The 20930-nt window shown below is 38.6% G+C and overlaps 1 protein-coding gene across 9 annotated transcripts in view; it reads left to right on the top strand.

Annotated features, from left to right (window-relative positions):
* Positions 1 to 20930, top strand: part of MAST4 (microtubule associated serine/threonine kinase family member 4) — a 207803-nt gene that overhangs the window by 104189 nt on the left and 82684 nt on the right. For 2 of the 9 annotated variants that reach the window (XM_039365272.1, XM_039365283.1), the window contains exon 1: positions 19960 to 20383. The exons of the other annotated variants lie outside the window; for them this stretch is intronic. In XM_039365272.1, coding sequence (XP_039221206.1) covers positions 20292 to 20383 — 92 coding nt within the window. In that variant the 5' untranslated portion in view covers positions 19960 to 20291. Of the gene's footprint in view, positions 1 to 19959; positions 20384 to 20930 lie in introns of those variants that run through there. 9 annotated transcript variants of the gene reach the window in all.

Consider the following 20930-nt stretch of genomic DNA (forward strand, 5'->3'; position numbering starts at 1 on the left):
GTTTGGAGTAAAAAGTTTAGCAATATGTAAAATTATCTCATATAGCAGGTACTGTATTATCATGGGCCACTTGATTTTTGTATTTCCATTTTTCTGTCTTATGATGGGTAGCTATTTCTATTCCATCAGTTTTAATTTAAAAGGATAGCTGCCTCTTTGACTAAATGCCCACCATGAAAAGGTGTTTTTGCTCTGAAAAGAGGAATTCCCCTCCCCCAAAAAGACAAGCAAACACTTAAAGGAAGATGTTAAATACTATTTAGTATGTCCAGAATGTGAGATAAGTGCAAATGCACTTTTTCATAGGCTTCAAGATGCTGTTTCTTCTTCTTTGGCCAAACCTCTTTTTTCCTGGCATTATTCTGTATAGCACTATGAAATCTGAGCATTGTATAAAAACTATGCCCTCAAAGGCTAGAGGACCACATGGAGTGCTTTTAGATGATTTCTAGCCCTTTAAATTACATTATAAATAATGTGGCAATCTGTATTGTTGATGCAGAGTATGTTTTCATAAGCTAACAGTTTACCAGGCAGTTGCATCTTGCATCAGCTGTAGATTCTGCATAGTATTCAAAAGCATAGTATTCAATTGGTGTTTTGTTTTGGTGTCTTCAAGTCAGTGTTGACTCCTGACAATTGCCTGGACTAGTTTCTTGGCAAGATTTCTACTGCCTCTTTTCTAGGACTGAGAGACAGTGACTGGCTGGCTTTGTGCCTAAGATAGGACTAGAACTCAAAGTCTCCCAATTTGTAGGCTGATGCCTTAACCACTACACCAAACTGGGTCTTCCTCTAAGGTTTACAATTTTATGAATCAAATACGATAATATGTTCATTAAATATTATATAATTTATTTATAATTTACTTGGACTTCAGTAAGACATCTGATAAAGTAGATCACAACCTACTATTTGATAAGATAGAAAAATGTGGGTTAGACAACATCATCACCAGATGAATTCATAGCTGGCGGACCAGCCGTACTCAGTGTGTAGTCCTCAATGGAACTGCATCTACATGGAGGGAAGTGTGTAGTGGGGTGCCTCAGAGTTCTATTCTAGGCCCAGTGCTCTTCAACATCTTGATCAATGATTTGGACGAGGGGATAGTTGGGAAACTCATCAAATTTGCAGATGACACCAAGTTGGCAGGAATAGCCAACACTCCAGAAGACAGGCTTAAGATACAGGAGGATCTGGACAGACTTGAACACTGGGCACTATCTAACAAAATGAAATTCAATGGTAAAAAAAGTAAGATTCTACATTTAGGCAAGAAAAACCAAATGTACAGGTATAGTATAGGTGGTACCTTTCTCAATAGTAGTAACTGTGAGAGGGATCTCGGAGTCTTAGTGGACAATCACTTAAATATGAGCCAGCAGTGTGCTGCAGCTGCCAAAAAACCAACACAGTGCTAGGCTGCATTAACAGAGGGATAGAATCAAGATCACGTGAAGTGTTAATACCACTTTACAATGCCTTGATAAGGCCACACTTGGAATACTGCATCCAGTTTTGGTCACTACGATGTAAAAAAGATGTTGAGACTCTAGAAAGAGTACAGAGAAGAGCAACAAAGATGATTAGGGGACTGGAGGCTAAAACATATAAGGAACGCTTGCTGGGTATGTTTAGTTTAATGAAGAGAAGGACGAGGGGGGACATGATAGCAGTCTTCCAATATCTCAGGGTTTGCCACAAAGAAGAGGGAGTCAAGCTATTCTCCAAAGCGCCTGAAAGCAGGACAAGAAGCAACGGATGGAAACTAATCAAGGAGAGAAGCAACCTAGAACTAAGGAGAACTTCCTGACAGAACAATTAACCAGTGGAACAACCTGCCTCCAGATGCGGTGAATGCTCCAACACTGGAATTTTTTAAGAAGAGACTGGACAGCCATTTATCCAAAATGGTATAGAGTTTCCTGCCTGAGCAGGGGGTTGGACTAGATGACCCCCAAGGTCCCTTCCAACTTCATTATTATTATTATTATTATTATTATCAATCATCGCACAGTCAGCCTGATGTTCAGACTGGATTTGGCATTTTGTCTACCTATCGAGTCCTTACCCAGGACCTGGGATAGGCAGATGTGGATGTTTGATGGTATTACAGATATCGTCGCAGGATAGAAGCAGTCCCTAGTAAGGCCGCTTTTTGCAATTGACTAATAGCGAATTTGTCAATGCCAATGGTGTTCAAGTGGTGCTCCAGTTGTTTTGGGATTGCACCCAAGGAGCCTATGACTATTGGTACTACCCTTGCTTGCTTTTGCCACAGTCTTTCTATTTCTATTTGTAGGTCTTTGTATTTTGTTATCTTCTCCAGTTCTTTCTCTTCTATTCTGCTGTCTCCAGGCACTGCCACGTCCACTATCCAGACTTTTTTGTCTTTCTTATCGACAATTGTTAAGTCTGGGGTGTTATGTTGCAGGTGCTTGTCTGTTTGAATTCTGAAGTCCCAGAGCAGTTTAATTTTATCATTTTCTATGACTTTCTCTATTTTATGATCCCACCAGTTTTTGCTTACAGGCAAATGATATTTTTTGCAGATCTTCCAATGCACCATTGTTGCTACTTTGTCATGCCGCTGCTTGTAATCAGTCTGTGCAATCTTCTTGCAACAGCTTACCAGTGGTCCACTGTTTCTTCAGCTTCTTTGCATAGGCGGCACTTACTGTCTGTTGCTGTCTTCTCAATTTTGACTTTGTATGCATTTGTCCTTAAGGCTTGGTCTTGTGCAGCCAGAATTAGTCCCTCGGTCTCTTTCTTCAATTTTCCTGCTCTTAGCCATTGCCAGGTTTTATTATTATCTGCTTTCCCAGCTATTTTTTTATGTATTGGCCATGTAGTGCTTTGTCTTCCCATGCCTCTATTCTGTTCTTCATTTGGTCTTTCTTGTAGGCCAGTTTGGTCTCTCCAGTAGTTAGTAAGCCTTCCTGATATACTAATTTCAGTGCATCTTCATCATTGTTCTTCAGATATTCTTCCAAAGCCATTTTTTCTTCTTCAACCATCTGATGTACTTGTAGCATTCCACGCCCACCTATTTGCCTTGGTAGATAAAGTCTATCAATGTCACTGCGTGGATGAAGGGCATGATTCATTGTCATTATTTTTCTGGTCTGCCTATCCATTGCTTTTAGTTCTGCTTGAGTCCAGTCCACTATTCCAGCTGTGTACCTAATGACTGGGATTGCCCAGGTGTTGATTGCCTTTATGGTATTTCCTCCATTGAGTTTGGATTTTAAGATCTTCTTCACTCTCTTGATGTATTCACCTCTAATCTTTTTCTTGACTTCAGTGTGCTTGATGTTGTCAGCTTGAAGGATACCCAAGTATTTGTAGTACTCTTCCTCATCCAGACTCTTAATGTTATTTTCGTGGGGCATCTTGATTCCTTCAGTTTTCACTATTTTTCCTTGTTTGATAGTAAGTGTGGCACATTTGTCCAAGCCAAACTCCATTACAATATCTTGGCTATATATACGGACAGTGTTGAGCAGCGATTCTATTTCAGATGATGTTTTTCCATACAGCTTCAGATCATCCATGTAAAGGAGGTGGGATAGTCTAGCAGATGTTTTTGATGTTTGATAACCATGTCCTGAGTTATTCAGTATTGTTGACAGAGGAAACAGTGCAATAACAAATAGTAATGGTGATAATGAATCTCCTTGAAATATTCCTCTCTTGATATTAACCTCTCCCAGCCTCTCACCATTGATCTGCAACTGTGTCTTCCATTGTGCCATCGATCTTTGCACAAATTTTCTGATGTTTCTACTGACTCCTGTTATTTCTAGGCACTTTATTATCCAATCATGTGGCAGAGAGTCAAATGCCTTTTTGTAGTCAATCCATGCCACATTCAGGTTGGTCTTCCTTCTCTTGCAGTTTTCCAAGATCATTTTGTCTATTAGGAGTTGATCTTTTGTTCCTCTGCTATTGGGGCGGTTTCCTTTCTGCTCAGGTGGAAAGAGATTGTTTTCAACTAGATGCTGTTGTACTGCATCAGCTACCACACCAGTTAGTAATTTGAATGTTGTTGGTAAGCAGGTAATTGGCCTGTAGTTACCTGGTGTTGCCCCTTTTGCTGGATTTTTCATTATTAGGTAGGTTTTCCCAGTTGTTAGCCACTTTTCAATTTCTCCTCCTTGTAGTATATTGTTGAACTGCTTGGCAATGAGTGGGTGTATAACAGTTAGATGTTTCAACCAAAACCCATGCAGTTCATCTTCACCTGGTGCTGACCAATTTTTGATTTTCTTTGCTCTTTTTTCTACCATTTTTGTTGTTATTACTAGTTCTTTCATTTCAACTTCTGTTTTATTTGCATCCACCTCTTTTAACCAAGCCGCATCCTTGTTGTATTTCTTTGGGTTATCCCATATCTGCTTCCAGAATTGCACTGTTTCTTCCTTGTCAGGTACTGACTGATTCCTTGCAGTTTCTCCATTGATGGATTGGTAGAAACGTTTCTGATTGGATTGAAATTGGAGGTTCTGCCTATAGTTTGCAATTCGAGCTTCATATCTACTGATTTTCCTGGCTATAGCTGTTATTTGTTGCTTTATTATTTCCAGTGCTTCCTTGATCTTCCTTGTTTCTAAGTGGTATTTCTTGATTAGGTATTCTTTGGTCTTCTTGTTCTTCAGCTTCTTTTCTTTCATCTGTTCTAGCTTGCTTGCATGTGATCTTAACTTGCTGATCTTATTTTCTAGTCTAACCTTCCATTTTTGTGGTGCACTGTTTGTTTTTTTTCTTCTTTGTTGATTTTGCATCCCAGGTATTCAGTTATAACTGCAGCTGTGCTGTACATTAGTTGGTTTGTTTCTTGCAGTGAATTGGTGCTTATACTTGATATTGCAGTATTTGCATCTTTTAATGCTTGTGCTAGCTGTTTCTTTGGAACAAGCTTCAATGCAGGTAGCCTTATTCTGTTGTTTTTGTGCTGTTCTAGATGCTCAATTATTCTGTGTTTCAATTCTTTTATTTCTTTAGTTAGAGGGTTTTGTTCTTCCTGAGGAAGAGGTGCCTGGTTTCCAAATGAGAACAGTTGTATATCTCTACTGGATTCTTTCACTGCCAACTCCCCCTGGTTTTCCTCTACATTCTGAATTACTTCTTGTAAGGCTTTGATTTCTTTGCCCTGGGTAAACCTTTGCAGTTCGTCTAATTCTGTTTCTGTAAATACTTTATTTCGTGTTATAAATCGGCGTTGATCTGCTAGTCTCTGTTCTGTTATTTCTGATTCTGGATGTTGTTCTTTCCAGAATTGGTGCATTCGTTTTAGATATCCTCGTCTTGTTGGACTTGATCTGTAGTAACTGATCATTATTTCTTTGTTTACCATCACTGTGTATCTGCGACGGGTAAACACCTTTTCTTCCAGTAGTTCTGCAGCTGCTGGCCCTGGTTGCTCAGCCAACAGTCCTGAGTCCTGTAACCCATTTTTCACCAGATATCCAGGAACTCCAATATCTAGTGCGGACCTTGTTAACCCGGGCGACGTCCGAGCCGGTATGGCATTCGGAAATTTACGTCTCACCATATTTTTTATGGGAGAGACACTCTTTGTCTGACTCCTCTGATGAGACCTGTCCAGTATGGTTGAACCTCTAGCATAGCTCTCATCTTCCTCAGAGTACACAAGCCCCACAACCACGTCAAGGTAGTGCCTCACTGGGGGTCAAGGTAGTGCCTCACTGGGGGTTATTATTATTATTATTATTATTATTATTATTATTATTATTATTATTATTATTATTATTATTATATCAGTTTTAGTGCTGTCTGTTTACTGAACTTTATTGGCTTTTTCTCACAAACATGTAACAATATAATTGCTATAATAGAATCAATAACAGCTAAAATTAACCCTCCATTACTGTTGGCTATTAAGAACCTTCCAGTCTAAATATCTTATGAAAAAGATATTGTAAATTACAGAAAGATGGACCTATGTGCAGGTAGCAATATATTATACAGTGAGAGAGCTACTACTTTGAAAGCTACCCTTTGGATCTCTTTCTTCTTGATCTCTTGGAGTAGACACTACAGTGCCACTTCACATCTAGTCCATGTTAGATGAACAGATTCCAATTATAACAGATGATCCTAAAGGCTGTGAGAGCACAATCTGTGTAGAATTAGCAACTGAAGTAAGGATGGTTGACCTTTAAAGTATTAAATAAAGTTGTTCCTACACTATGGTTATATGTATAGTAACATGTTGCATGTATATATTTTTGGGATTACGGTATTTTATCATTTAATTGTTTTATAGTTTTAGAACAGTTTAGAATCTCTTGGCTGAAATGGATGGCTATAGAAATTGAGTAAATAAATAAAAAATAAAACACATGAAACGTTTTTTCTTGTTCTTAAGTTTTACTGCTGCTGTTGAGTATCTTACATAATGTTAGCTATGTTTTTAAAATACTCTCCCATAGATTTTTTCTCATTCACTCATTGTTTCCCCCCCAATGTTACATTTGCACAGATAATAGCTCAGACACTCAAAGTTTTTTCTAATTTTCTATTTAATTTTTAAAATATTATATTTTTATTAATGCACATATACATACAGATGCTACTCACTTACTTTTGAGCCAAAACAAGTTAAAGTTAGTTGGTTTTCCACTCTAGATGGCAGCCTGAATGCACTATTGTTCTTTTGTGTGTAACATTACAAAGAGGGTATGTAGGTTGAAATACCTGGTCACCTTTAGGCAACTGGCTGTTTTCATTGGATACATCCATGTACAATATCTCTTTTGACTATAGCAAATACAAGGGGGGTTCTTTTCATTATAACATATATGGATTATTATATGCCTAAATTCTATAAAGCATTTGACACAGAGTGTGTGGTGAGTATATGTACACACACTCACATCCACAAGAAATTAAATAGCACAATACCTCTATTGCTCAGGCTTGTGATCATAAATCTGGTTTATTCAAATCAAAATGAATAAATGCTGTTTATAATATATTGTTTTAGAGGAATGCTTGTAAAGGTTGTATAAAGACAATAAAGTGTAGAATTACTACTATAAACAAATCCTAATTTTTAAAATAAAGTATCATGCTTAATTTCATTTATAGAATTTAATCACTTTGAGCAAATAATCAGGATGATTGCATCGTTTTATGCTGATTTCCAAATCAAGAATTTTTTTAGCCATAGTTAAAGAATTAGGATTGAAAGAAGATTAGCATAGTTTTAAACTGAAAGAAACATCAATAACTTCCACTGGGCTGTTGATGCTACTCTCACAGCCAAAAATATAAAGGATCTGCAAGCTCTAGTAATAAATATCAAGAAGCACATTGAAAAAATAGGGCTAAAATTAAATAAAAAGAAGATCAAACAAACTAGTACAACAATTAGTACAACAACCAGCATTGGAATTGACATAGAAGATATTAAGGTGGTGGATAGCTTTTGCCTTTTAGGTTCAACTATCAATAATAGGAAAACAAGCATTAACCAATATTTTTGTCTAGTAATTAAGGCATCAGACTAAAACCAGGAAACTGTGAATTCTAGATCTGCTTTAGGCATGAAAGCCAGCAGAGTGACCATGGGCAGTCACTCTCTCTCAGCCCAACCCCCTTTATAGAGTTGTTGTTGTAGGGGAAAGAGCAGGGTTTAGATATATTCTCTGCCTATTTATAGATATTTATAAAAATAATACAGGTAGGATATATGTAAATAAATGTCACATATTAACATTTGGTAGAACAGCTGTGAAAGCTTTGGAAAAGATAGTCAGATGCTCTGATGTATCTGTATCTACAAAGGTCAGAATAATTCAAACCATAGTATTTCCTATGACACTCTGTAACAGTAAGAGTTGGACATTGAAGAAGCAGGATAGGAAGAGTATTGAACTTTGAACTTCGATGTTGGAGAAAACCCCTGAGAATACCATGGACAATCAAGAAAAAAAAATGGATCATTGAACAATTAAACCCCAAATTCTCACTCCAAACACAAATGACCATTTCAGATTGCCCTACTTTGGACACATTATGTCGAGTGTCCAGACGTATCAGCCATCTGGAAAATGCTCTGATAACGGTGGAAGAAAATATAAAAAGAGGATGACCAGCAGCAAGATGGATGGATTCAGTTACAGTGGTGATGATGCAAAATGGAAGACCTGAAAAACCAGATTAGGAAGAGATTGTCATACAGCATATTTATCTCTGTTGCAGTGGCCAGTAGCCGTGGACTTCTCCTAATTGATGTGTTTTACCTTCAGCCATCTATTGTGAGAGCTGTGACTGTGTGTCATCTTCATTTACTAAACATCTATTGAATATGGCAGTTCCTGTCCACTGACAATGTACAAATACATTTAATCTACCTCAGGGGTAGGCAACCCAAAACACTCAAAGAGCCACTTGGACACGTTTCCCACTGAAAACAAAACACTGGGAGCCGCAAAACCCTTTTGATATCTAAAATGAAGATAACACTGCATATATTAATACCACTCTTTAATGCCTTGGTAAGGCCACACTTGGAATACTGCATCCAGTTTTGGTCACCACGATGTAAAAAAGATGTTGAGATTCTAGAAAGAGTACAGAGAAGAGCAACAAAGATGATTAGGGGACTGGAGGCTAAAACATATAAGAAACAGTTGCTAGAATTGGGTATGTCTAGTTTAACGAAGAGAAGGACAAGGGGGGACATGATAGCAGTATTCCAATATCTCAGGGGCTGCCATAAAGAAGAGGGAATAAGCTATTTTCCAAAGCACCTGAAGGCAGGACAAGAAGCAACGGGTGGAAACTAATCAAGGAGAGACGCAACCTAGAACTAAGGAGAAACTTCCTGACAGTGAGAACAATTAATCAGTGGAACAGCTTGCCTCCAGAAGCAGTAAATGCTCCAACACTGGAAGTTTTTAAGAAGGGACTGGACAGCCATTTGTCCGAAATGGTGTAGGGTTTCCTGCCCAAGCAGGGGGTTGGACTAGATGACCTCCAAGGTCCCTTCCAACTTTACTACTCTTATTATTATTATTATATCCTTTTTACCTTTAATATATGTATGTATGTATCTCTCTGTGCATATATATATAAAATAAAGGTAGACAAGGATATATGCAGTGTTATCTTCATTTTAGATGTCAAAACGGTCTCTGTCTCTCTCTTTCCTCTCTCCCCCTCCCTCTTTCCTCTCTCTCTCTTTCCTCTCCCCCTCTTTTTCTCCCTCTTTCCTCTCTTTTTCTCTTTCCTCTCCCCGTCTTTCTCTTTTTCCTCTATCTTTCTTTCTCTTTCCTCTCCCTCTTTCCCTTTCTTTCCTCTTTCTCTTTCCTCTTTCTCTTTTCCTCTCTCTTTCTCTCTTTCCTCTCCCTCTCTTTCTCTCTTTCCTCTCTCTTTTTCTCTTTCCCCTTTCTCTGTTTCCTCTCTCTTTCTCTTTCCTTTCTCTTTCTGTCTCTCTTTCCTCTTTTCCTTTGTTTCTCTCTCTTTCCTCTCTTTCTCTCTCTCTCTTACAGCAGCATTGTCGGGGGTCCTCGCTGCCCCCGGCCCGGCCTCCGCCGCATCCTCAGCCGAACGGGTGGGGAGGGGGAGCAGGATGGGAGGCAGCAGCTCCAGCAGCAGCGGCACGGCTGCATCGTCGGGGATGCCTGCCGCCCCTGCCCAGCCATCACCCTTGCCGGGATTTCGCGCTGCCCATCCTCACCGTCCATCCATCGATGGAGCCGCAGTGGGGACAGCACCTACCTGAGCTGTCCGGGGGCATCAGGTAGAAGAAGAGGAGGAGGAGGGCGAGGAAGCAGCTGCCGCTGCCCCAGCCAGGACTCCACGCTGCTCGGCCTCGCCCTCCATCGATGGAGCTGCAGTGGGGGCTGGTGCTGTGTGGCCCCTGCCAGCCCCTCTGCCAGCCCAGCTGCTCCCCCCAGGCACCCCTCTTGCCCCGGTGCCCGCCCAATCTGCCCAGGGGGCAGCACAAGGAAGAAGGAGAGGAGGAGGGTGAGGAAACCACTGCTGCCACCCCAGCCGGGATTCCGCGCTGCCCGGCCTCGCCCTCCGCCCATCCGATGGAGCTGCGGTGGGGGCTGGTGCCGCATGGCCCCTGCCAGCCCTTCCACAAGCCAGCTGCTCCCCCCCAGGTACCCCTCTTGTCCTGGTGCCCCCCCTAGCCACCTGTGGGGCAGCAGGAGGAAGAAGGGGAGGAGGAAGAGGAGGACAAGGAAGCTGCCGCCAGCGCCTGGCCCCAGGAGGAGGCTGTCCTCTCCTACCATTGCTGCATCTCCTTCCTTCCCGGCAGCCTGGACTCCGGCGTGCCTTCCCAACCAGTGGGGCCAATGGTTGGGCTGGCTGGGGATCGCAGGTGCTGGTGTCCCTTGGGCCATGGCTTGCGGGAGGGCTGGCTCGCTCAGCGGAGCCTCCAGCGGGCTGCTCCCAGCAGGGATCCCAGGGCTTCCCCGGGCGGCTCAAAGGCCATGAGGCCCTGGCCACACTTCTCCCAGGGGGTGGGGCACCCGGGCGCAGGGCCAATCAGGAGTCCTGCAGGAGGTAAGTCCGCCTGAGAGAGAGAGAGAGAAGGGAAGCTAAAGTGCCTCTCTGTCTCTCTCTCTCTGCAAATGGCGGAGGAGGCATCGGAGACGTAGGTGATGGCTCAAAGAGCCGCATGCGGCTCTGGAGCTGCAGGTTGCTGACCTGTGTCCTACCTAGTCTATTGTACTGCAGCTGTTTATGAATGGACCTTTTCTTGTCTTTTCAATTATCCAAATCTTTACTGTACCTTACCTTGTTTTTCCTACTATATTTTCTTACTACAAATACATTCAGAATCTTGTCGCTAGTATTTAAAGGCCAGCAGTTAGCTTTGCCCAACTCCTCTCATGGAATGAGCCTATATCTACAACAGGATAAGAGCTTCTTTCCATTTTCTTTTTGAGTATTATTCTATCTCATTTGTATGGATTTCAGGATCTGGGCGCTCAATTATGGGATTCTTTTTCTACCTCCTAGTACCATAGTTCTTTGGGTACATTTAGGAAAGATTTGAAACCTTTTGATTTAATATAGCTGACCGATTGATAAAAGTGTTTGCGAGCAGATACTGAGAATGGCAGTACGGCTGTTTTACTCTAAATCTTAGGAGTAAAAGTTTAGCTTTGTGTAGTTGTACAGTATTTTTTTCATTGTAATTGTAAATATAGTATTGCACATGGAGTTTGTTTGTGTGTATTTGATCTTGACTTATTTATTCTTATTTATTAATTTTACCATACCTAGACTCCACCTTCCCAGTTTGCGTGCATGCGTTATACAAACCTTTGTTTATTTTGGTTTCTGCTGTGAAGCATTTTACATGATTAGATTAATTCATAAAATTACCTTTGATCTTTATGTCTGACTGGGTAATAGTATTAGTTTGCTAGAAATAAGTTTCTAATTTCTAGCATTTGCATATAGAAAATTCCTATGCATATTTTATAAAATACCTTTATTTTATCATACGTCTTGTGATAGCAGGGTGAGCTGGTGTTCTATTTCTTTTTTTAAATCACAGAATACCTCTAATAATTAATCATTCCTATACTTTAATGTATTTTTATAACAACAATAAGTTTAGTTTATAAACTAAAGTCATAGAAGGATTTTGTATCCAGTTTATGATTTGGTGGCTTAGTTATTCTTTTAATTTGCAATAGAATTTAGCTTATGGTTTGGTAGTTTAGTTACTCTTCTAATTTGCACTGGAATTTAAAATGACTAGATTTTAGATTAATTTTAATTGTCCATGTTGTCACCACATACATATTATTTTTTTCTGGTACTAGAGAGCCTCAACATTTTTCTGCATTTTCATTTTTAGATGATGCATAACAGCTGGTTTCTCTCTTACTAAATACACTCAAGTTTGTTTGCAGTTAAATGATGAGGAATAAGATCAGTGTTTGTCCAATATGTTACTAGTCTTCCAGTAATATATATGATATACTCAACCAACTGGGTGAGAAGAGAAAGTGTAAGATACTCAAAAATTACTCATTTTGATAATATTGTTAAAAAAATTAAACAACGAAAAGAGTAGGAGAGCAATTTGCAGGTGTTAATACTTATTCCTTATCTTGATTCAAAAATAATACTAAGTATAATACTGATAAATGAAAGTTGAATACTTTATTTTAGAAACCAGGGATGAGTGAGAAAGGTCAGTGTTTTGTGTTGTTTTCTGCGAGCTGGTTGCCAAACGCCCAAAATATGATTAAGTGATCACTGTGGAGGGGCAGCAGTTATAAATTCAAGGACAGTCATAAATAACTTTGAATGGATGTTAAATAACCAGTCATTAAGTGAAGACTACCTGTCTTAGAAAAATAAATAATTTGGCAATGGGAAACAGAACAGTAAATGAATGGTACATTAGCTCGATTGGAAAAAAAACACATCAGAAAATTTTAAGATAATATTTTATGTACTTACTTGCACATGCTGCTATGTAGATGCAAGTGCTTAATTGTGATCTAATAATAGCAGATCAAAATAAATAATAGAGGCTCAAGAGCAAAACACTTCTGCTGTTATCTTATCAGTATACGCATACATGTACACGTTTGTGTTTGAACAAGCAAGAGTGTTTGAATGAATGAATTATCTTTATTACTGTACAGGTCACAGGCTCCAGATAACACAAACATGAAAGCTCAATATAAGTATGCCATAAAAAGGCCTGCGACATGCTCTGTTTGCTATCAACAAACCTTAATTTCTTCAGTCTACTGTTGCAAATCTAGCAATTGTAAGAGTTATTTTAAGAATTTTATTTGCCATAGTTTAGATAATTTTTTTTGTCCATCCAGGAAATGGAGTAAAAAATGGTGTGTAGTAAGTCCTTGACTTAAAAGCACAGTTGAGCCCAAAATTTCTGTTACTAAGCGAGACATTTGTTAAGTGAGTTTTGTCCCATTTTATGACCTTTCTAGCTGCAGTTGTTAAGGGAATCACTGCAGTTATTAAATTAGTAACACGGTTGTTAAGTGAGTCTGGCTTTCCTATTGGCTTTGCTTGTCAGAAGATTGCAAAAGGTGTTCACATAACCCAGGGACACTGCAACCATCATAAATATGAGCTAATTGCCAATATTCTGAATTTTGATCACATGAGCATGGAGATGCTGCAATAGTCTTAAATGTGAAAAACAATCATAAGTCAATTTTTTCAATGCCATTTTAACTTTGGTCACTAAATGAACTGTTGTAAGTTGAGGACTATCTATAGATTATTGCAAATAATGTCAGCAATAAGCTGACAAGCTAATTGGGCAGGGCTCCTGCCTTTGCTGTCTCTCAGCAGAAAGCAGCAGCTCTCTCTCTCTCTCTCCCTCCCTCCCTCCCTCTCTCTCACCATCTCTTTGTCTCCCTCCCTCCCTCCCCCCCCCTCTCTCTCCCTCCCTCACTGATCTTCTGGTCACCTGGCAAGCTGGCTTCAGGCTGTTCTCCGACAAGCTGACACACATTCTTATTGGGCTGGCTCTCTCCTGCCCTTGGTCTGCCAGTCCTCTTCCCCCACTCAGAGAGAGTGCCTCTCTCTGCCTCTGTCTCTCTCTCTCTGCAAATGGAAGAGGAGGCTGGGAACCACAGGAGAAGGCTGGAAGAGCCACATGCTGCCCCGGAGCCACAGGTTGCTGACCCATGATCTAGTTCAGGGTTAGGCAACCCAAAACACTCAAAGAGCCACTTGGACCCATTTCCCACCAAAAACAAAACACCGGGAGCCACAAAACCCTTTTGATATCTAAAATGAAGATAACACTGCATATATCCTTTTTTACCTTTATTATAGGTGTGTGTGTGTGTGTGTATGTATATACGTATATATATGTATGTAGGTCTTGGAAAACCTCAGAAAACAAGTATATATATATATATATATATATATATATATATATATATATATATATATATATATATACATACATACGATTAAAAAGGTTAAAAATTATAGTTTTAATTTATTAAAAACTTTTACAGTTTTTATTACCCTGGTGTTCATTTTATATCTTCACATCAGCTGGGGCCTATGACACGCTCCAGGAGCCGGAAGCAGACATTAAACAGCTGTATATAAGACTCTCCCCCGGCACTTACCTTTTAACCCTGACGATGTCAATTGTGTTTGACGAAAGCTCGGTGGATTAAAATTCTATTTTTATAGATACTCTCTTGGTGATCATTACTATTTGACTAACATGAATATTCCCAAGAGTCATGTTTTTGTTTTTATTTCCAATCATATATATATATATATATATATATATATATATATATATATATATATGTGTGTGTGTGTGTGTGTGTGTGTGTGTGTGTGTGTGTATACACACACACATACACACACACAGGTAAAAAAAGGATATATGCAGTGTTATCTTCATTTTAGATGTCAAAAGGGTCTCTCTCCCTCCCTCTCTATCTGCCCTTGGTCTGCCACTCCTCTTCCCCCACTCTCTTTCTCTCTCTCTCTCTCTCCCTCCCTCCCTCCCCCCCTCTCTCTCTCTTTCTCTCCCCCCCTCTCCTATCTGCTGCTCACCTGACAAGCTTCAAAGTGTTGTCCAACCAGCTCAGGGGTAGGCAATCTCGTCTTTTTTATGACTCATGGACTTCAACTCCCAGAATTCCTGAGTCAGCCTAGCTGGGCTAGCTAGCTCTCTCCTGCCCTTCCTGTTTCCTGCTTCCTTCAGAGACGCAGCAAAGGGAGGAGCTCCGCCCAGTAAGCTTTTCAGCTCCTCGGAGAATACTGTGAGTGCATTCTCTTTTATACACACACACACACATACATACATACACACACACACACACACACACACACACACACAGAGAGAGAGAGAGAGAGAGAGAGAGAGAGAGAGAGAGAGAGAGAAGCAGGGAAGCGCAATTGCCTCTCTCTGTCTCTGTCTCTCTCTGCAAAGGCAGAGGAGGCTGGGAGCCACAGGGGAAGGCTCAAAGAGCCGCATGTGGCTCCGGAGCCGCAGGTTGCCGACCTGTGATCTAGTTTAATGAAGAGAAGGACGAGGGGGGACATGATAGTGTTCCAAAATCTAGGGGCTGCCACAAAGAAGAAGGAGTCAAGCTATTCTCCAAAGCTCCTGAAGGCAGGACAAGAAGAAATGGATGGAAACTAATCAAGGAGAGAAGCAACCTAGAACTAAGGAGAAACTTCCTGACAGTTAGAACAATTAACCAGTGGAACAACCTGCCTCCAGAAGCGGTGAATGCTCTAACACTGGAAGTTTTTAAGAAGAGACTGGATAGCCATTTGTCTGAAATGGTATAGGGTTTCCTGCCTGAGCAGGGGGTTGGACTAGATGACCTCCAAGGTCCCTTCCATCATCATCATCATCATCATCATCATCATTGTGTGTCAAGTTTTGAGGTTGGAAATTGGCTTTTAGCCAATATTTAAATACATAAAACCATACCCTCATTCTAGTTTTTATGAGTCCTAGTGGACACTTAACCTTGAACCAGCAGTATGCAACAGCAGCCAAAAAATCTAATACAATCCTGGGTTGTATAAACAGAGGCATAGAATCAAGATCACGCGAAGTATTAGTACCACTTTATAAAACCCTAGTAAGACCACACCTGGAATACTGCAGCCAATTTCGGTGACCATATCACAAAAAAGATGTTGAGAGTTTGGAAAAAAATCAGAGAAGAGCTACTAAGATGATCAAAGGCCTGGAGACTAAAACATACGAAGAACAGCTACGGGACTTGGGTTTGGCTAGTCTAAAGAAAAGAAGAAATAAGGGAGACATGATAGCAGTGTTCTAGTATCTGAAGGGCTGCCACAAGGCAGAGGGGGCCAGGTTGTTCACCAAAGCACCAGAGGGAAGGAGGACAAACAATGGTTGGAAACTGATAAAAGAGAGAAGCAACCTGAAATTAAGGAGAATCTTCCTGACAGTGAGGACAATCAACCAGTGGAACAGCTTACCCCCCAGAAATCGTGGGAGCTCCATCACTGGAGATTTTCAAGAAGAGACTAGACATTCACCTGTCTGAGACGGTATAGGTTCTCCTGCTTAAGCAGGGGGCTGGACTAGAAGACTTCCAAGTTCCCTTCCAGCTCTATTCTATTCTATTCTATTCTATTCTATTCTATTCTATTCTATTCTATTCTATTCTATTCTATAATATTTTCACTCTGAATAATTTGCATACAAATATGATTTGGAATCTTTAATTTATCATAATTGATGCCTGGGTGTAACTGAGCTCCATATAGGAACTGTAGTAGTTTCTTGGTATGTGCTGGATACAGTACTTTAAGAGAATTGAATTGTGAATGTTCTACTGAATATTGCAACATAAAACCCAATAAATAAAAACAGGGAACTTTCTATATGTTATGCATCTTGAGGCTCATAGTAATTCCTTAAAAGTCCCTTAAAAAGGCTTAATTGTAGTGTTTTCACTGTCCTTCTGAAGTTTACTAGTGTCTGTGATAGTATTGACTGGACTAGACTGGACTGGACTAGACTAGACTAGACTAGACTAGACTAGACTAGAATAGAATAGAATAGAATAGAATAGAATAGAATAGAATATTTTTATAGGCCAAATGTGATTGGACACACAAGGAATTTGTCTCCAAGATGATTACTGCATCATCTGCCAAAATCAGTATCAATAAATATGAAGGTTTTGAGGATGGGAACTTTGCTTTTACAAGGCACTTATCATTGCATTGATATAACTGTGTTAAATGGCTGATGGACACTAAGTCATGCAATGTGGACTTCTAATTATTGTCTTGTTTTGCTAGAAATTCATGGTGTTAAAAATAAAGTTCTTTTGGATTCTTTTCTAAACACTTGGAACTTGTCATTATATGAAGAATTACATATTTAAAATATTTAAAAATCAGGCTAAATAATTTCCTATAATTTATTAAAACATAATTTATTTTCCTTCCTTCCTTCCTTCCTTCCTTCCTTCCTTCCTTCCTTCCTTCCTTCCTTCCTTCCTTCCTTCCTTCCTTCCTTCCTATATTAAAGAAACAAAATATAAATTTAAAATATTTTGATTGATGTACAAATATTCTAATGTACAGTTAATTCTCCTAGCCAAAGACATGTTATATTTCTTTTCTGTAGAACAATATAGATATTAACCTAATGTCTCATCTGTTTTTTTCATAAAAACTATTATCTGGTATGTAATTCAAGGCATCAGAGCACAAAATTTTACAATGTGTAACAATATTGGATACTTGTTTAATTTTAATTCAGTATTATATAATTAAAAATTAGTTTTGTGATGGGTAAATTATAGATGGTAATTAAATATGGTTTGGCTCTTCCTGAACATGTTACTTTTGTTGGCAGTGTTACACTTTTTGAAAAAGCTGGCAGCTAATAGTGACAGTTTGGTGGCATTTAGGGTAGATTCTTCTGGTACCAGCTTTTTTCTCATTACTTATTGCTTCTTGTATCATCATTGTTTGGTTTTTAAATCTAAGTCAAATGTACTGCTGCTGAAAATCTTATCACAATCTTTATCTACTATTGTATGTATGTATGTATTGTATGTATGTTTGCGTGTATATACATATATTTCAGGATATGGCAAGAAATATTCTAAGGTCTGATGTCAACTGCAAATCAGGTAGTCTTTGACTTATGACTGCAATGGGGCCTGTACATTATGATTTTAAGTACGTTATGGTTGTAAAATGGATCATCATGTGACCAAACCAATTTTACAACCTTTTTTGTGGCAATGATCATTAAGTAAATCCAAGGTCATTAATCAAACCAATTATTTATCATAAGTTGTTTGTTGTAAATGGCGGTCATGTGAAATCCGTTAGCTATGCACTTTGGGATGAACACCTTTCAAATGGTGCGCGAGTATGAACAGGTTTCCAGAAAACAATGCAGACTACAGGAACCATTTGTGCTTCAGTTTGAGATGCAGATGACACAGACTCATCCCCAACAGCCTGCTCCTGTCTTCAACAGTGAAGGCACACAGGACAGAAAACATCCTGCAGCCAAGAAGGCTACACACGCACACACACACACACACTACTCAGGTGACCCTGAGGACACAGGTAAACCTCCAAATGGCATCAAGGACTCTCTAAAAAGATGCAAATGACCAGCTGTCTGCAAGGAATATGAATCCTTCCGTTCACCACCATCCAGTCAGAGATGAAGAAGCTTCTTGGATGGGAAGCAAAACATCTTCAAAGAAAACCAAGAAAGTCCAGTTTCCTCCTGAAAAAGCACTTTTGGGACAACTGGGTTGTAAGTAGCTTTGGAGGGTGGTCCTTTGTAACTTCAAATAGTTGCTAAGCAACTGGTTGCAAGTTGAAGATTACCTGTAGTTAACATTAGTAAAATCATAGAATGAATTTAATGTTTTGAAAACAAAAGGTGGATCAAGAACTAAGAATTTATATATTTGACTTACTGTATATAACTGCACAACCATAACCTGGAGCAACGCACAAAAACAGGAAAAACATTAAAAACACCCAACAACTATTAAAACAAAGTAAAAACTGTTGGCATGCCAGCATAGCACTTTCTCACACATTAGCATTGCACCTTGCTGGATTATACAGAGACCTGGTTTCAGAAGAGCAAAAAGGATTTGGAGCATAACTGGCATGTACATTGCATTTGTAATGTTTCCTTAAGTACATTTTCCTTTTCCAGGAAACATAATTTACTTCTTTAAGGAACTACTGTCAGGTGTGGCATGCACAAACAGTCTGCATCATCTTTCCCCCCTTAAATTTAGATTCATGCACATAATCCACTGAATGTACTAAATTCAAAAATAGTCAGATATATTTTTTGAAAAATGCTGTATTGGAATACTGTATTTTTATTATGTAGTGAGTATGAGTAAATATGAAGGTGCTTCAAAGTGAAAGAAACTGTGGGGTGTGTACTTTTAGTCATTAAATAGTTTCTCCTACCCCACCCAAAATTCTGGATTGTATGTGAGAATATAACAGCATGAATGTGTCTGAGAGAGATTCTGAGAGAGGTTATACTCATCTTGGAGTGGGTGGTTAAGTCCAGGTTGTGGAACGCTTGGCACGAAAATACTGAGGCTGTTTCCCTCTTATATTCTGCTTACTCCATCTGTACTGTAAATGTTTTAGTTTTTCCAATTTCACTTTTAGTCTTGGCAGTCAGAATATGATCAGATATGTTAAATTAAAATTTACAAATGCAAGAATATGAACATAACCTTCCCTGTTGTACTTTTCCTTGGGTTTAAAAAAAACTGATTATTTTTTGGTATTCATACAGTATTTAGGAAGTGTCCTTCCTAAATTGTCTATAATTTAATAAAAAATATAATATTTTTGAGTGAGCAAATAATGAAAAGTGTTTTGCTTTGAATATAAGTGATTATCACAGGATGAATATACTGCAATAAACCATCTTTCATCTGTAGAAAAATATTAATATTTATAAGTTCCTTTGATTTGGATGAAATGGTTTATTCACACTTCTTTTTTTACCATTTACTAAATTCCTCTCTTTTAATAAATGTCTCCCTAGAATTCTGTAATAATATCTGCAGCAGGCAATTTAAAGAAGGAAGACCTTTCCCCTCTTTCCATAGTAAACCATACTGTTTTAATTTTTAATCTTTTATTAATCAGAAATACAAGTTCAATGATGATAGATTGAAGTCCTGGAAAAATCTCTGAGAGATAAGCTCATTTCCAAAAATTGCTTGGGGGAGCAATTGTAAGGTCTTTAGCTTTGCTGATATTAAAGAAAGCTAAAAAAGTAAAAATTTTCTTTATATATTGATACTTTTTAAAGTAGAATTACATGCTAAACCTATAATAACCAGAAAATTATAAAAGAAACAAAAACTATAGCTCCCCCCTTGCTGGCTCAGAATGGTATCTTCCAAACAGATGACAAAGTACCTTGGCTGAATCACACGTACAGGAACAGAGTTTCAACAGAACTGGAGTGTAAAAACTATTGTAATGCTTAGAAACACAGAAAGTGTAGAGAGAAAAGGAAAGACTTTTTTGAATCTGTGAGAAGAGGATTTTTAAATATTACTATTGTTATTATTATTACTTTAGACATCTAAAGTACCCAGCTGTTTGATCTATGTTAATATTGTTCTGAGTGGAGTTAATGTTTACATTTTTAGTGGTGAGAGCGACAATCGAACTGGGATTATTTTCTTTTTTTATTTTTTCTTTCTATTCTCCACTTTTTTAAATAATTGGTGTGCTAAAGGAAAGAGTATATGGATATGTCTGATCCAGCGATTTGGACTGTCCTCTCAAACTTTACATTGCCTCATTTGAGAAATGGAAACAGGCTCCGTCGAACACAAAGGTAAAACAAAACTCTTGTACTGACTTGTCTATTACCTATGTTGTAAAGTTTTTTTTAAAAAAAAAATAATGTACACAATTCTTTTTCAAATAATATTGTCAAGTAGGTGGAAAAGCAGGTAAATATTACTTCAGTAACTTCCTGACTTTTGTTTCAGGTTTCATGCTGCTTTTAATACTTGGTAGTTAATAATTTGTGGGTTTTTTTTGCCTAATTTAAATATAGGTAATGGGATAAAAGTTTTGAACTTAATAGCTTCTATAAATTTTATTGTTTCAAGTAGTATCTTTTGTTATGGAAGTTGAAGCATAAATTCAAGTTTGATCAAATTCTTACCTGTAGAAAAGAAAAGCTAATGAACTGCTGCTTTATTAATATGATTTTTTTTCTTAGAAGTTAATGTGTGGTGGACGGTTAAAAATAGTTACAGAATATGTACTTATTTAGAAGTGTGATTAGAGCTATCTAAATCTAACTTAGAATAGACTGGTACTGTTGCTTAGTTAGATATTTGATAATAGGATGTGCTGAGTAATATTGAGACTAT

Source organism: Crotalus tigris, unplaced genomic scaffold (assembly GCF_016545835.1).
Source record: "Crotalus tigris isolate CLP2741 ecotype Arizona unplaced genomic scaffold, ASM1654583v1 scf7180000017592.2434428, whole genome shotgun sequence".
Classification (NCBI taxonomy): Eukaryota; Metazoa; Chordata; class Lepidosauria; order Squamata; family Viperidae; genus Crotalus; species Crotalus tigris.